This window comes from Anas acuta, chromosome 7 (assembly GCF_963932015.1).
Source record: "Anas acuta chromosome 7, bAnaAcu1.1, whole genome shotgun sequence".
Taxonomy (NCBI): domain Eukaryota; kingdom Metazoa; phylum Chordata; class Aves; order Anseriformes; family Anatidae; genus Anas; species Anas acuta.
Genome location: NC_088985.1, coordinates 35,588,848 through 35,607,372, shown reverse-complemented (window position 1 = coordinate 35,607,372; position 18,525 = coordinate 35,588,848). Strand labels below are relative to the sequence as shown.

General features: G+C 39.4%; 1 protein-coding gene across 3 annotated transcripts in view; it reads right to left on the bottom strand.

The window, feature by feature from the left end:
• The window catches only part of DOCK1 (dedicator of cytokinesis 1), a 258,548-nt gene that overhangs the window by 205,847 nt on the left and 34,176 nt on the right, over positions 1-18,525 (bottom strand). For all 3 annotated transcript variants that reach the window (XM_068689182.1, XM_068689180.1, XM_068689181.1), the window contains exons 13-22: positions 18,150-18,275; positions 16,840-16,964; positions 16,440-16,538; positions 15,219-15,291; positions 13,679-13,782; positions 13,047-13,230; positions 8,384-8,481; positions 5,284-5,373; positions 4,721-4,821; positions 2,857-2,991 (exon numbers count right to left, since the gene is read on the bottom strand). In XM_068689182.1, coding sequence (XP_068545283.1) covers positions 2,857-2,991; positions 4,721-4,821; positions 5,284-5,373; positions 8,384-8,481; positions 13,047-13,230; positions 13,679-13,782; positions 15,219-15,291; positions 16,440-16,538; positions 16,840-16,964; positions 18,150-18,275 — 1,135 coding nt within the window. The remainder of the gene's footprint in view (positions 1-2,856; positions 2,992-4,720; positions 4,822-5,283; positions 5,374-8,383; positions 8,482-13,046; positions 13,231-13,678; positions 13,783-15,218; positions 15,292-16,439; positions 16,539-16,839; positions 16,965-18,149; positions 18,276-18,525) is intronic.

The following is an 18,525-nucleotide window of genomic DNA, read 5'->3' as shown; positions in this document are numbered from 1 at the left end:
CGCAAGGCGCCTGCAGGCAGGGTTTGCAGAGGAGTGCTGTGCTCTGTCAGCTCGCTCTGCTGGATGATTTCAGGGGAATAAAACTGCCCTGGGATACCTCAGGAACACAGAAGGGGAAAAAAGGAGCAACCAAGCTAAAGAACCTGGTACCCTCGTGCTCCGCTGGTTCAGTACAGCATAGGAATGAGTAACTTTGAAACTCCTCAGTGTTTAAACACAGCAGGATTTGAGGTTCAGAGGTAGGATGAGATCATTCTCATTACAAAATGGAAAAGAAAGAGGAGACCACTAGCTCCATACAACTATTTTTTAATTTCTTTATTTTTCCTCTTTGGCAATAGGTATATTGGTACATAAGGGCTGCTGCCTTGTATTTTGCACAGACTGTTTGGTTTCATAAACCTCAGAGTAAAGAAATTATGCCACACGTGCTTAACGTGACCAAAACCCAATCACTGCTTTTAATCCAGGTCAACCCTTAATTCTTCTTTATGCACATCCGATGGATTTTCTCCCTTAACTCCTGGTTTACCCACTCAGCTTTGATTGCCTCCAGGAGCCCCAACCGGCCCTTAAAGCCCTTTGGACTTGCGGCAGCCCCACCAGGCTTCCCCTCTATTTTGCTCCATTTTCTTCTGTGGTCAAACCCAGCAAGAAAAAACCCTTGAATGTGACGTGCAGCCCAGAAAGAGCACCATGGGCACTCCATGTCTACAGTCTTAATAGGATTTCTTTGTGTCTGAAAATAATTAAACTGTAATTAAAAGTTCCTGATGGACCACCTGTTGCAGAAGGGAAGGGGCATACAGTTTTAAAATGAATGTGGAAAACAGGATGCTCTCGCTGCTTTGCACTGAACCCAACGTTTATCATTCCTAATGCTGTGATCATAACCCTTTTGGAGCCACAGATATTATTAAAAGCTATTTAACTGCTACACAGGGGAAACACGTGCTACAGAAAAATTATTAAATTGTGTTATTTTGTTGTGCAAACTTCTATTCCCCTTCCAGGCTAAAACTGGGGGTTGTACAGGACAAATTATTTGTTAACTCCCAATTTCAATTACGGATTTCCATGTTCTCCTGAACACACTGGAGAGGGGGAACTAATACTAATAAAAGGAGTAACTAAACTTGACAGTCCAATAAATCAGAATGCTCCAGACAAAAACCTCTGTGATTCAGGAAGGAAAGTAATAAAAATAAACAAGTTACAGTCACTAATATGTTTCTATTGCCAGTTATTTAGCATACATTTAATACACCTGGTAATACATAAAAAAACATTGCAATTTACCATTATTATACCAGGTTGACACTTCCACCACTGACTTCAAAGTTTTAAGACTGCTGTAGGTGCTACATCGCCACTGGAATCCACTGAGTGAACCAAAAAGGTATTTCTGAAGCTCACAATATCTTGCCTTTAAAACCTCGATACACCAAACAACTGGATTTGCCATCAGGCTTTAATTAGTGAACCAGGTATTTACACATTTACCCAGACCCAAAGCTTGCCTCACGTTTCTAAAACGTTGCATTCACTCAGTCTACTTCTATCTTAAGGTTAAAAATACGTATTTTTTTTAAAAAGGTTGTTTGCTTGTCAAGATTTCTCAGTAAAATGCTAATGATGTTTCAGAACACTTCTACATTATCATCATTTCAATCACACACCTCAGGCAGGATTTCAGTCTCCCAGCAGAACAAATTGTGGTGCCATTCAACATTCAGCAGCTTTGCTGATTAATCCCCAGTCATTGAAAATTGCATCACCCCAATGCTGAAGTGCTCTGAATTAGTGCTTAACAGGAGAAAACCCAATGGCCAATACTAAAGGGTCATATTGTCTGTAAATCTAATCTGCAGCAAGAGATAATTATTTTTTTCTTTTTTAAAATGATTTGTAGGACCTCCAACAGTATAAGTGGCATCCGGTATTTTACGAATATCACAGCTGGAATCTTAAAGAAGCAAATTACATCGTGTAATTCACGGGAAGGTTGATGGAGCTGGTGACTTCAGAGCTCTACATAAATCCCTTGTAATAATTTTGCTACAGTCTGTAACAAGTAGTAAAAGGATGAATCTAAATTAAGAAGAACAGGTAACTTGTTTGTAACTTCTTTTGTATTTTGTGTATCAGATAGAGTACTGATTTCCAAATTAACTTTGGGTATAACTTTGGGTAATTATTTAGAATTGACTTTATGGGCAGACACTCGTTGCAGAAGGCCCAGGGAGCTGTGGTGCATGTTACCATGTAGGAAATGGGCTGAGGTAGGAAAAACCCTCCAGGAGTCCCCCTTACTTCCCAGAAGCTTCTGCTAACCTGACAAGGGCACTGTAGAAATCCAAGTGATTCTTTTATTTAAAAACAGTATCACCATGCAGACTACACATTCTGCAGCCCTTCTTTCTTTCCACTTTCCCTTCTTGCTCCCTGACCCTGAAGAAAATATCTCAGAAGATAATTTCTCAGAACATACATCTACTGAGTAGCTTCAACTTCTCAGTCACGATACCAGACAATTATTAACCACAGTTAATTATTAAGTTAACCAAACACTGTCAAGTGCTACTCCTTAGTGATCTAGCCTATAGAGAGCTACAACACAGCATGGTTTTACTACTACAATGCTATTTATAATACGCGTTTCAGAAACACATTTCTTCTGTTTACTACTTCCCATGCAGCTGGGTTCAGGATTAAGGCAGTCAGGCTCACTCAGGCTGGTTTAAGTGTCACCTAAACCAAATCTAGCAACTTCACATACTTCTTAGAGCAGTGCGATATCGAGCAGGTGTATATCCAGTCAGAACTGCAGGTATTTTCAGCATTCGCCATACTTACTGATTGAACAGTATCCTGGAGCGGACTATGAACTTGAAGATGTACTCCAAAGCTTTCATGGCTTTAAAAAGCTGGTCAGTGATGCCACACTTCTCAGCATTATCCACGTATGTTTTTAAAACTTTAGTCAGTTTTCTGTTTAAATACACAAACACGGATGTTAAAAGCATATTCACAACAAAAATGTCAACATTGAGATACTGAAAGGAAAGTTATGTTTGCAAATAGTGCCCTCCAAGTTTCAAAAGTAACTATGCAACTAACACACCCATATTGTGCTCTTGCTTATGCTGATAATCAGCTGCAACCTGGTCTTGGGGGTGGGAACACAGACCATAATGTCATCCAACATACATGCAACACAAAGTCTTGCTAAGATTTATGTTATGCTGGATATCCAAAGATGTTCAGGCTAATAGCCAATTATAAAGATACAATTACTAGTAACAGTCAAATTATTAAGATTAAACACAAACGCCTTGTTAAAATTAAAGCACTTAAAATAGGAGTTTCTTCTTTAGTCAAGGATTCCCCTTTACATAGTGTTGCCCATGGATTTTAGGCTAGAATTTGTGAAATTTCTTAAAAATTGCTATGGCAGCAGCTGGAAGTTCTATTATTCCACATTTTAAAATGTAAACAAACTTGGAAGCAATACAATTTTTAAAGCAATACCATTCTGACTACATCATTCCTAATGAATATAAACCTACCTCCTATTAAAATGCAAGAACAAGAAATGCTGTTCTAAATCCTTCCAGCTACAGCGCATGTTTCAACATGCACATTCAAAGTAAGTACAACATCATGTATCACTAACACAAAACATTGTGTAGATAGACATCTTGTTGTATGTGCATTTATTTTGGTAGGAGTAAGCTGCTTAAGAATTTGAGGTAGGCACCTACATATTCTCAGTGCAACCTCTCTTTACTCAACTTGTGCAATAAAACACAAGTTGAGTAAACCTGGCAGGGAGGGGACAGGGATCTGTCAAGCCCACGGTCACAAATTAACCCAAAATTGTAAGCTCTTCCAGCATCCCCAAGCATAAACCTGCTCCTACACCTCTCCATGTAAAGAAGGGTTAGGTGCCTGCCCTGTCTACCAGCAAAGGCCAGCTTAAAGCTCTTGCTGAGGAAGCCAGACACTGCAGGATGCTTCATCCTTGATGCACTTCGCACGAAGGCAGCAGAAGTAGCCGTAGCTCAGTGAAGTGAATGGAATATCAAAGATGTGACTAAAGGCACAACTTCTTCGCTATTTTAAATCAATATTTCTCAAACATTTCTGCTCACATAATAGAGACTGCATAACAGCAAAATGCACAGCAGGTTTGCTTGTCTGTTGTTTTTTTTTCTCCTCCCAACACCAAAAAGATATCCATTATGTATTTTTCTCCAACATGAACAGCAGCAGCAAAGGAGCTATCTGCCAAGAAATACTTAAGACAGGAAAAGTAACAGACCTTTGTTCTTCACTGCTTGCTCCCCAAAGTGACAGGAACACAGATGATATAGGGTAAAACATCAATTTAATGCACCAAACAGCACAGATTTGAAGAATCTTAAATGGACACTTACTTTCTCAAGTATGATGGGAATTGCTTATGAATATTTTTATTACAAAACAATTATTGAAATAGTCGATTACCCCCTCCTTCAGTACAGGAAAATCAAGACTTCCTTCTTACAAATGTTTTATTAGTATTATTTTAAAAGAGAAAGACATATAATATCCAGTCTTCTCCAAGAAGCTCCTACCCCACAAGTTCTGTGGGCAAATTCCTAATTAAACAAGTAACTAAATTACTGAGCCAGTCGTATTACACCCCCAATGTGAAAAAATAATTTTTAAAGCTTACGTGTAGGCTAACGTAGCACTGAAATGCTTCTTAATGTAGGTTTCCAGGACTGGATTAAAATGCTGAAATTTTCTGTCAGCTATCAGCCCAATGATAAATACCTGAAAAATTAGCATAACTATGGCATTATCCTCAAAACACTTGAATTCTGTACATTCAGTCACTGTTTTCAGATAAGTATAACAACATGCAAAACAAAGAGACTTTGGTTTTTGGTTATCCTCCCCATGCATTCATATTCTCCTTTTCTATTCCAAACCAAGTTTTCTGCTCCAAGTAGAAACTTGCTGTTTCTGTCATAAATTCTGCTGTGAAATCACTAAAATACTTGGACGTGATTGCTTCCATCCTGTCTGGGAAGATGACAGGATACAAATACTTGTCAATCAAGTCCATCTGAAACTTCAAATATAATGAAAACTTCCCATGTGTTTTTAACCAAAACAAAACTAGCTAACAGCCAATACTGCTTCACTGCAAAACTTCATTCTCGTATCTACACCACATTTATTTATTCAGCATTACAATATCTACATTTTTGTCTATCCACAACACAGACTTACCAAAGCATCAAACACTAATGTGTCAAACGTCTCACTCTCCGAGTTCTCCATCATTATGTTAAAAAGTGCATCCAATGTATCTTGAAGGAACTACAAACAAACACACAAGTCATCACGCTGGAGAGGAATAATGAAAATCTGACTTCACAGAGGCGTACACAGAAACACTTGCTTTCATTTATATTTTATGCAAGACATTTTCACAAGTTAGCTGAGAAAGGAAAACTTAAAAACTTAAAATAATTTGCTGAAAAACAATGTTTAGTTGATTATCTATACATCCATATCACCCCAAAATAGGAAAAAAAAAAGGTCAGAAATCACACTTGGTACCTGAAAAAGTTTAATCTACATATGGCAGATGAACAAAACGTATTTCAAAACTCAGTTTCAACAGTCAATGGGATCATGCAGATTCTGAAAACTGATGTTTCAGAGCACAAACCAGACAAGCAACTCAGTCTCATGCCAAATAAGTCATCCTCAGCAGCTTTGAGCTGAGCAGTAAAAAAACAAAAAGTGCAGAGCATATTGCTTTCCACAGCTGCACAGGCTCAGACCCAGAAGTTCAAGGCAGAGTGTACATGCAGGCATGGGACACCGAGCACACAACCCTCTGCCCCAGCCCTACACCTACGGGTCTCTATCCCTGCCCCGAGGAAGTCTTCGCTAGCCATGTTGACCTGCGCAACACGAGAGTAAAAGCAGATTAGTGGCAAGGGACAGAAGTTGAGCAGAGAGATAAAAGCTGTTTTACACACACATAATTACAGCATTTCTTCCCAGTGACAGCAAGTCTCTTAGGTATAAACAGTAGCTAGTCGTGAATGCATTCAGTTTGATCAGCACGGGGGTCTGGCTCTGAGCATCTCCTTCCACCAGAAACAACACAGGCTCCCCCACGGCAGGATGAGAGCGGCCACGGTTGGTGTTTGGGTTGGTGGAGAGAGAAAGGCTTCAACTTACTGCTGTTTGAGACAGATTTGCTAGAACAATCCTGAAACTTTGTTGTTGGTGGTGGTTGCTTGTTTGTTTTTTCTTTAAAAAGTAGACAAGACAAAGGGTAGGTGGGGAGGAATGTCTGAACAAGCATTATGGGATTGTTTTCTGAGATTGCAACCCCCAGGAGGTATTATGTATGCTATGGAAAACACCTGGACTCCCACCAGCCTTCAAGACTTCTACCTGCACAACGGATCTCCTAGGCCAAATGGGATTCATCACCTGGGCTACATGGAAAGAGTACAGCTTTGTCAGGAGAAGTTTCTGTCTCGGTTTGAAGAGAACGGGTACAACCAGACCCAACCCCCCGCCTGGCTAACTCTCTTCTGAAAACAAAGGATTGTTAAAAACCCGTGCAATGACTGCTCAAGTCTTTGTTTCGTGTTTAGGCATCACACATTGACTTCCATTGGTAGAGTTCAAGTTTTAAATCCGTTTACAAGGACTTCATATAACAGCAAGGAGGATGCAGGATGGATGCTTTTGTTTTAACAGTGGAAGCAAAACTTCTCAGGTAGGGAACTAGTGTGGGTAAGTTCTGGCCTATTAGTTTATTTTCTCACATCCCATAGACTCTGCACAAATGATGAAGACAGCACCTCTGCTACAGGAAGACAGTTCCAGATTTCATACAGTACTGAAGCAGTTACTCTAAGTAAGGACCTTAGCTGATCCCTGCTTCGTGCTGAATAAATGCCATTAGGGACACATGTTGTACTGGAGTTTAAAAATAAATAGTTTAACAGAAAACCTGGATGTGTTTTATCAAATATGTACTTTCTGTAGCACACATAGCCTGTGTCTGATGTGGCATTTAAAAACATGAAGGACTAAAGAGCTGAAAGAACTGACAGGAACAGTTACTAACCAGGTAAAGTGCTACTAGCATGCAACAGAGCAGGCTACACCAAGATTTTCTGAACGTTACCGTAGGAGATAAAGAAAAACAGTGGTCTTCTGAAATGAAGAAACACAGTGAAAAGAGCAGTATTAAGTGTTCACACTTCTGTACTAAGCACACACCCAGTTCTGCTCAGACTCCCACATACAGGGGGGAGCGAGTAAGATGGAGAGATGAGCACGTGCTGGCTGGAGAACTCCCCCTGACTCTGCTCTTCCTTGAGCCCTGTTTGTGCCGCATCCTGGTGCCTCTAAAATCACTGGTATCCATCAGGCACCGATCTGCTGTACGCTGGTGTCATTTGGAGATGAGTGAAAATTACAAATGACACCACTGTGACAGCACTCGTCAGAGCCCGGTATCGGTGTCAAGTTTTTAGCTATCAAATGATCCAGAACAAAGCAGCAGCAGGGAGAACTGAGAGCCTTCCCGAAAAACAAACCACACCTAAGATCCTGTATTTATCACTCTCAATAAAGAACAGTACCACCAGTCTCAGATGTTTTAGGTTGCTTCTAGACATCACCATGCTCCTATTAAACACATTAAAATCCAAATGAAGTAAAAACACCGTAGGTCCTTAAGGGTCACCTGTCCCCAGCACAGTACATCTTCTGACACTTCATTATATTTGATTTAGTACAACACATTCAATGAAGTCTCAGCCTACTCTTTTCCGCAAATAAATCTGTCTTTATGCAGGTCCCTGCAATCACTCAGTGGCCTTGGCAAATGTAAATACCTTGGCTCAGCCAAGTATTTTCAGGAGAAATAATTTAAAAAAAAATTACAAGCAGCACACAGTAAGGTGCATGCATTCCACATCCTTCTATTTAAAATATGATAAATATCACCATGTGATAATTCCAAGATGTTTTAATCTTGAAAAAAAACAGCCTCTCTCTCCCAGTATCTGTATGTTAAAATAAAAAAAAAAAAACACTCAAGCACTAAAAAAAGAAAGAAAAACAACCTTAATTTCCAGAAATTTACTTAACGTCTCAAATTTTTTAGAGGGAAAGGAGAAGGGGATTTGCATTCCTGAAGGCCAAACTGTAGCCAGGTATCTCTTAAGTATGTGCAAGTATGTACAGTAGGGTTATAGGGGAGAGAAAAGAAAACAGATGACTACCTCAAAATACAGCCTTCAGCAAAATTATGACACCAAATTTACTTTTAAAGAAATTAACTTGTTACCTTCACCACTTCACCACCATCAACTTTCATCAACTGCTTCAAATTCTGCTGCAACAGATTTGTGTTAGATCGCCATTTCAGAAGGCCCAGGAGGTCCACTAGGAGTGAAGGAAAAAAAAACAAGAATTAGATCACGCCAGATATTTATTTCCACGCACACACCATAACTGTGTTCAGGACAAACAGGCTTACTTCGATAGGTCAGCCCTTTTCACTGGACAATAACATATTTGTAGGGTACATCTGACACTGCAGACAGGCAGTGCAATGCTTCTGGCATGAAAGAGTTGTGAAAGGCTTTCAAAAAAAGCAGATTGATTTTGAAGTGTCAGCATTAAAATCTGGGCCAAGGAAGCCTGATCCCTCCGTTTTAATTTGCTGCATACAACAGTTGTGTGTTTAAAAAAAGATGCCAAACTGGAATTAGTCAGCCACCAACACAGTGATATCTACACGGCTGCGATTCTTCCAGAGTGAGTGCCTCTAGCTTCTTTGCTCTCTCTGAATACAGAGAAAAGAAAATACGCCAGCACAAGCCAAACAGTTGCACACCAAGCTAATTCAGAGGAAAGCTGTCTGCTTAATAACTCAGAATGTCCAAATGACTTGGATGCTTCCAAGTGATGGACTAGGCTACAGCTCAGATGATGAAATGAATCAACTGCAATGGTCTTGTCCCCAAATCCTAACTCCCACTACCAAGTTGGTGTCACTTCATCATTCCCTGATAAATACGAGACAAGCTGCAGCAGGCAGGTTCTCTCCCTCATTAGCCACGAAGAGCCACAGCGCCATTCTCCAGTTTCTCATGAGACAGCTCGCAATTGTGTTTCATCTGCAAATAAGCACGCTAGTAAATATTAACAGCCACGCTGGAGCATCACTAAGTTATAGCCACTTGTATATTTTCTGAGATGCAACATGAATTGAAACAAACCCCAAACTCCAAGCTTGTCGTGCCTTAGCCAACTAACGTCATGCAAATTACAGGCAGAGACCCAGAGCAGCTGCTAGACGTTCCCCCAAACCTTTCCCTCTAAGGAATAAATAAAATCATCTCTAACGCAACGGACTGCGGTTCTCCTTAGGGGAACTTCCCTCTGAGCAGCACTCAAACCAAAACAAGGCTTCTCTCTCTTTGGGCCTAAAAGAGACTTCAAAGCTATGGTGTAGTTAGACAATCCTATTTTTTTTCCTTTTTTTTTTTCTTGGTAATGCAATTTACAAGAAGTCTTTAGGATGAAACCAGAAGTCTTAGAAACTCGACTTCAAAAGAAAAATTGCTTCTGGAAGAAAGCTGGAGATGCCTCCGTGAGTTATCCAAAGCATTTCTTGAACATGTTTATAGCCAGTGGCTTTCCACCACTGAACTGGGTTTCAGTCTGACTTCTAAAAAGGCACCAGCTTGACAAAAGAAATTAACTGAACGAAAGCCAGCCCGCATCTCTGAATAGCATCGTGCAATGCCCCAAGAAAGCAAACCCATGTGCTCTTGCAGTGTGATGACACAGCAAATACATGTGAGAACAGAAAAAGTCAACGTAGTCCAACAACCAAAAAACTAAGTTACAGCATGCAGAAAGAACGTGTGTTCACTGTGACTGCAAGCTGTAACCCCAAAGTAACAGCCAGCCAGTTAATCCTCCCCTCTCAGCACACCTACATCTAACACAACACTGTTAGTACAACAGAGTAAGAATGTAAATCATATTTCAGCCTGTAGTAAACAGCAATTATGAGCACCTAAGTCAAGTGAAATTTATGTGATCAGAAAGTATCGGAGGAAAAAGACAGAGTCAGGATGTTCAATTGCTCAGGGTTAGAATAAATATCTAGCCTACCGGTACCCAATAAAAACTTAAAACAGCTTAGTGTAACTTAGGATGACATCGAATTTATATGAAGATCGTCTTTTACACCTTATTTAACAATAGAGCAGTCCAGTTTCTTGATCACATTCTTACCTTGACCTGTACGCATGCAGAAGTTTTCCTACACAGCTATCCAAACTTTCTTCAAAACTGCTTCGCTGAAGTTAGACAGTACTTGCACCCTGATTTCATTGTTCTTTGAAATAATCTTCCCTCTAAAGTGTTTGCTTTTTTGCTCTTAATGGCTTGCTTTATTTTAATTCTGTATTCAAATCAACTTCATTTTTATGCCACTAAAACACCTGAATTTGCATTTCATATGCATAACTTTTTTTTTTTAAAAAACTTACTAATTATACTGAATGATTAAGTAAAATTCACCTCAACTGTTTTCTGAAAGCCTAGCCTCCCTGGTTCTTTGAAGTCCTGTCTCTGGATCAAGAGCAGTCACTAGTTTTCTACATGTTTGAATCCTTCATGAAGGGAAGAAAACACAAAAAAGGGCTTTGAATAACTCTCGACGCCTCGGATGCTTCACAACAGCCAGTGCATGGGTAGAACACCAGACAGCTCTCCAGCTACTGGCAATCAGAGATGTTTTCCAGCAAGACCATTAGAATATTAGAATATAGAAATTAGAATATTAGAATTTCAGTTCTATTCCCTTCACCCTGATCAAAAAAAGACATACATCTTGATGGTCTTGTAAGGGGCACTGTTAAGATTTACCATCCACAGGCAGCCTTCATGTAGAGGGGGATGCCACTTCTGATGATATTTACCCTCCTCCTGCTGGTGTCTCCAACTTGTAGATGGAAAAAGAAGATTCAGTGACCAAGATCACCTTGCCTCTGCTGGAGTATACAAGGCCTCAGTTTGTCATAGCTCAAGAGGCTACTCGTAAGAAGGAAAACAAAATGAACACATACTCCTGGCTTCATCGTGACATCAGGAATGGATGCAAACAGCCCTCGCTACCTTTTTTTTTTTTTTAACATGTATTTTAAGCAGTCCTTCTCCTGTGCTTATACTGCTGTTCTTCCTAAAAATTAAATTGAAAAAACCCTAAGACGACAGGCAATTTGTTCCTACTAATATATTCTGCTACGGATGCTCAGAACATCAGGTACTAACAGAACAGCAACGTTAACGACTCGCAGTTCATAAAGAATGGAAATCAAGCAAGTGTTCAGAGAGACTGCAGACACAATCTGCAGCATCAAATACAACGCAGAAAGAATTATATGATCCACTAACATAATTTCGTAATTATTAAAAATAAGTTTCAAAGCAAATTCTGTGATCCTTACTGAGAATAAAGAAAGACGTGTTACAGATGATCAAAATGAGAAAAAACTTTGGTAGGCAAAGATAATCACGGATTTTTGTTTCTTTTTAAAGTTAAGGGAGCAATATTATCTCACTTGCCTAAGAATACATGAGGACTGTGTTTAGTAATGCTGTAACACTTTGAAGAGGCTTTGGCAACTCAGAGAAAGTTTCAGAGACAACATAATTACCAGTAACATTAAATTCTGATCAAAATTCAATGCAAATTGTAGGTAAATTAAGCACAAAACAGTGCTCGGTTTTCATGTCAGTAGCAGTTATGTGAAAGCAGTCAATAAATGGACCACTGCAAAATATTTCCAAATACTAACAAATATTTTCCTGCTACAGCAGGAAAGACTGAGGAGAAAAGCCTCACGATGTCAATCACAAACCAGAAGAACACGCAGTTCAATTCCACGTGCTGGTTCCTGCGTCGTACAAAGCCCCCCAAATCACTGCGTTACCGTTCAGCTCCCATCCTGTACTAGCGATGAAATTCCAGAAATCATCTCTGCATTTTTTTTTTTTTTTGCTAAGCATCCTCTTAGGCTCCAAGACTGCCAAACTGCAGTGCGCGTGATGTGCTCTGAATACCAAACACTTGGGATGTGCTCTAAGAGATGGCACTGGAAAAGACTGCAATCACACTGCGAGGTGACTACATCCAAGTAACCACTTTCCCCCCTGGGCAGGGGGTGGCCAGGAGAACAAGGCATCACCCCATGGCAAACCAGCATGAAAAGTAAAGAGAGGCTGCTGGCTGGAAGCGTGAAATGTTTGTTTTGGTGGCTGCCACCAGCACTGGCTGCTGCAGCCTCTGGGCTGACAAATACACAGGTAAAACTTCTATGAGGCCGTTTTAAAAGAAGCAGCATACACTGAGCATGTCCCCAGCTTTCCGTGTTCCTACGAACGTTTGTGAAAAGGAAACCGACCTCCAAGCAGCACAGCCCCATGCACACACCTGCCTGCCTAACACAGGAGTGACAGCACTTGCTTCTGGCAGAAGATCCAGAAAGCACTGGATATTGCACCTTGGAAATAACACAACAGATTATTTAGGAGCACGGCCACGATATCATCTCCTCTCGAAAATAAACTCACCCTTTTCCCTGGTGCTATTATTCATATCCACACAGTAGGAAAATGTCACAGAACATGTTTTCAGTATATTTCAATATAAAAGTCTCAGTTTTAACCCTGAGTACCCCTGTTTGCCACAAACAGATACAGAAACCTGTTTACTTGGAGACAAATAAAGCAAAACTACATCCACGAGTTGCACACTACACTGAGGGCAGATGTTTTTGCTGCATCTTGACCATTTAATCCAGGACAGCATGTCAAGCAATCCACCATCCCTTCCAGAGGCAATGGGACAGACGAGATGTCTGCAAGTCACTACATACGGTTGCACTCACGCTGCAAGGGACAGAAACCCAGCAGTTCTATGAACTTACCATTCTGGGTAAGTTTTGTTGAACAAACCAGAGTAGAGATCTGGAAAGAATCTTTGCTGATGGTGCAGCTCCCAAGGTTCTGCATGCTCTTCCCCGTTGCAGAGTGTCCCTTTTCCTCCAGCTCTATTTTAGTTGATGGCAGACTTAAATACGTTGAGGCATCCTCCAGCTTCTTTGCTTCTGCCTGCAGCAGTGTTTTAAATACAAGATAGAAAACAGTTTAAACAACTTGCAGAAAGCCCTCATAATAACAAAATGTTTTTCTTTACCCTGGAATTTCTGCAGGTTGGCTCCAGAACTGGAGTTATCTAACAAGTCTACACAGCTCAGAGCCAAGATCTAATATTTAAAGATCTACACAAGTAGTTTTCCCCAGCCATGAAAACCCACACAGATAAAATTTAATGGCAAGCCTAAGAAATTCAACAGCTAAACCATTCCCAAGAAAACAGATTCAGAGTTCAACCATCAGTCTGCCATACTGGCAAATTGCACAGTATTTAGTTGCTTTAACTAATACAATATTCCATAACAAATACCTTACTTGCAATTGTCTAACACAACAGTTCACTGAAAGTAAGTAATGCTCACACTTAGCTAGCAATTATGGAAACACCATCTCAAAATTCTACCTTATAAACTATAAGGTCATGTTCTCCATCTCTCAAAGTCGTTCCATCATATCTCATGAGCTTCACAAATGCAAGAGCAAATATTTTCTCAGATTTATCTTTGGCTGTTAAAAAAATACATAATTAAGTATTCGATGTTAGTACAGACACTTCACCTAAAACATAAGAAAAGAGAGAACATATGAACGATACTAGTAAAGTTTCTCAGATGCAGAAAAGGTTCTAGAAATGAGGAGTCTTTTATACATCACCTAGAACCAAAAATTGGAAAAATGAATGTCCATCTGGCCACGCTAACCCACTGCACAGCCAAATGGAACTAGCTAATGCATTCAGTTTGCTCTCACATTCAAAATCTAGCATCAAAAACTAAAATAACATGGCAACAAGGGTTAATATAAATTGCAAAGTAAATTAAGAAATAAAACCAGAAGGAAAGTGCAAGCAACTTGAGATAGTGCAATGAGCATAAGGAAACACTGGGGCCCTAAAGCAGGACATCTAATTAATATTTAAACAGTGACCAACCAAAGTTTTTGTATCACCACATAAATTTTTCTGACTCTGGTAGTTTGCAGTTCACAATAATAATTTTGACACCAGTTACACTAATTTTCCACATATTGTTTTCATTAGGTGGTATTATTCTCTGAACTAGGAGAAACTGTTACCAATGACCAATTTACAAAATACAGCTTTAACTACCCCTTATGATAATGAATTCTACATCACACAGATTGGTGTATGCAAGAAGTATTACACACCTCAAAATGCATCCAGTGGATGTTACCCCATCAATACTAAGTCTGTGCACGTATTCTACAGCAAAAACATTTTGCTGCAACTTTTGAAGGACGTTCTTGTCAAGTAGGACAGCCGCTGTAATTGCTATACGTAATGAACGTTATCATAACCAAGACAAATCCCCAAACTTTACTACAGAACAATTGCTGATATACGGAGGATGCCTGGCTGTCTTGGTCAGATCCTCAGCAGCTCAAAGCATCTCAGCTTGATGATAAGCCAACATTACAGGAAAGTTGAGGAGAACCACAAGCTCTAAAGTATCTTTCACATCAACATTACTTCAAAACAACCGCAAATCAGAATAGGAACCAGGAACGGAAACCAGGTTTCTTAATAGCTTCAACTACTGATGCTACTGCAACCTCTCTTTCGGGTTCCTATTTCACATGTGGGGCTTCTTTGTATTTAAATACCTTTCCTACCACCTATCTCTGAGATGAGCAACACCACAACCCTCTCAGTTGCTAACTGCAAGCTTTACTCCCTAGCCCTTTTATTTGGCTTGGAGAAATGACCGGGCAAGAAAGGAAAAAGGTGATGTCAAAAGGTAAAAGCTAGAAAGAAGTCAGAAACGGAAAAGCTGAGATGTTAACATTAAATAAGCAGGCAAAAGCTTATCCCCACACCAAAGCAATTACAGCAGTCAATTACAGATAGGAACTTCATGCCTGTTTCAGGACATTTTGGCACCAGACACTGACAGGAATCACAATGAAAAGGACAAATTACTCACAGTCCTGCGATGACCTGTGTCGGAACGTGAACCTTAAATGGCTGCGGTTCACGTCTTCAATAGGGATTGCGACCTTCACATATTGGGAGAGAAGATGGAGAAGAAAACAGTCGGCACAGTATCTTCAAATATCATCTACCACTACCAAACCTCATCTAGACGTTTTTCAACACTAGCCTTGGATCTTTATAAAATGTTAACATTAAAGACAAGCCTCAGTTTGCCATCAAAGACCTCAAAAGGTCACAAACTCCCCAGGAAAATCAACAATCCTTGCACTAAGAAACAGAGAAAGGACAAAGCAAGCCTGTTAAGTTACCCAGCAAGATCTGGAGATACTATGGCTGACAGGGACGTGATGGCTGTAACCTCAAAGCATCCCTTATCAATACCCCAAGCTCAGGAACAAGCCCACCTTGAGTTTGATTGGCAAAGGTGAACTTCTTACGGTGTCAATTATCTATGCACTGCTTGTACTCCATAAACTATTAGCACATCTCTGATCCCCGTGTAACCGACATTGCAGAGATGTAACCAATACTCTTCTCCCCCCGTACTTCCGCTAAAGCCGTTGTATTTTCTTAACCATTTCCACTTTCAGGCCCTGTGCTGTTCACTGCTCCCCAACACCACGTCCAGGTTTCTGTGACTCCCTAACAGCCACCTTCTGGCAGTGCATGCAACCAGAGCACCCCTGGACTTGAAATGATGTGGGGAGCAGCTGTGAATCTCTTCCTGATGCACATCTACTGCTCCCATTGACTACAGATCAACAGAATATTTTTCATTAAGCTAACGTCAGCCTCCTACATAAAAATCAGCATTTAAGCTAAAATGTTATTACCAAAGCAAATTCAGCAAGCTTGAAGCACAATCAGCCAGATCCCAAAACAACGATGAGTTCAACAGTATGGCAGTTATATTTTAACCTCAATATCCTGCTTCTTTAGGTCAGCTTCATGGCAAGAGTGAAAACCATTCCTAAACAGATGGTGCAGTGCCCCCATAACAGTCATCTTGACCAAAAAGACGAAATAAAATTTATTATGCAATAAAAGTGTAATCTATTTTCCAGCTGTCTCTGAAAGACTTCCTTTTGTTCCACTACAGATGACTACAAGCATTCGTTTTCCTCATTTTGCTTCTCAGGACTTCCCATTGAAACATGTACTTGTGTCATATTAACCCAGATGGATAAGTAATTGTAACTTTTATATATACCTTTACAGTTTCAAACCAGCGAGGCTGCTTTACTTGGTAATATATTACTGACTTGTATTCTGAGATGGCTTCATCACCAGCACCAGGAAAAATAACACTCTTGAAAACACAAACAGAAGAGAAAATGTTTATGCCCATCTTAAGCTCCACTCTTCAATTCAAGTAAACAAAAAATAAGTTCATAAATAGATTGAAATAAGACAGAATGGCTCACTCAAAACGTCCCATGAAATTAATATCAAATTGCACGCACTGATAGCATGAGGTGGTCATGATAAAAGAGAAAATTTTGTTGTCTATAAAAAATCCCTATTTTTATATTTGAAAGAGCTCTAAAAAGATGTTGAGAAAAATTAGACAGATACATATAAACCAGCTAACATTTAAAAAAAATTAATACCTCTAATCTTTTTCCATCTTCGTCATAAACAGACACTGTAACTTCTACATTTTTTGCTGTTGTTTTACTGCCTTTGTCAAAATCTCCCTGAACCAACGTTACATAGATATCGTTACGAACATCACCTAGAAGAAAAAAAGGACAGTCAGCAACAATTTTCATAGCCTGCCTATTGAGTTATGAAATTGTGCATAGAAACAACAACCACCACGTTTTCAGAAGTAACAAACATATATATGGCAAAATATTTAAAAGCCACAGGGTCTTGAACATTCAAAATTTGTAGCTGTTTTAACTAAAACTGTATTAAGACTTCTAAAACCTGACTTCCCAACTCAGAGTGCACAAAACTGAATCTAACAAATAAAGCAACCAAAAATAGTCACAATTATCTCTGGACTAAAAGAACACTACATCAACATTATGTACCATATCACTCCAAAAACATCTCAGTTCTCTTTGTTTGTCTCATTTTTAAATCATTAATTTGAAAGGATAAATTTAAATTTCATCGTTAATTTACCCCATACACAGATATTTTTCAATTTTAAAATATGACAGCCTATACAGGTCTTCTGCAACATGGCATCAGGAGTTGGTTTGATGTTTGTACTGGTTTGAGGGCTGCAGGGGCGGGTTATATTAGATTTATGTCTTAGCACAGTCCTCAGCTTCACCCCAATTAAATTAAAACTTAGAAAATGGAATTATTGGAAATCCCATTTCCCAATTCAAGAGGTAGATAACTTAAATAGATATTTATATCATAAACAGGCAGATAAATAAACACCAAATTTGAATGTCCACAGAATGTATGTATAACAGAGACAGTCTGACTTTCTTTCAAGTACATTATCCAAATCTAGCACAAACCTTAAGAGACCTGCATATCTGCAGATCAAGCCATTTGCTCTGAAAAATCTTATCTACTTTCTGGTTTGGATTCATCTCGGGAGATGGAAATTTTACATATGCCCTTGCTAAGGAAAATAATATCAAGCATGTCTTTCCCTCACTGGAAACAGAGAATTTCCATCATCACCTTGGTAGCATGTCTTTGCTTAGGGGGAAGGGACGTGGTTATTACTTTAATCTGTTTCTGCAGCACATGTGGCAGGTATACCTTTACCATCAAACTATCTGATATTTATTTTAAGACAAGATCTTTTGATGAGGTCTTATTTCTAACACATACCATACCCCAAATTAACATTTTTGGTGTTCTTTTCCCCCCAAAATCTTCCATGCTTATGGATATGGAAAGAAGATCAAAACATAGCAAAGCAGAATTATTTCACACAAGAGCTTACCAGGCATAATAATCTCAGGAAATCCCATTTTCCGAGCCACTGCTGTTGACCTATCCACTAGGTGTGGAAACTCTTTTCTAATTTGATGGATATCTCCTGGAAGAAGTTTCAAAGTCACCCACAAACCTGTTGTGTAAAAACCACAATTATTAAACTTGAGCTTTTTCCTAGTTATTGAAGAAAATTGTGTGTTTGTACATATTCTAAGAGGACACATCAAGGTAGCTGTTTGTTACCTTACAAGAAAATACATTAACGCATTCAGAGAAACTCAAAGTAGAGCTCATCAAGCAGAAATATGAGTACAACACAACCAAGTCTGATTTTATTGAACTCTTTAGAAAAGTGACATCTACACCTGGAAACTAGGTACTTA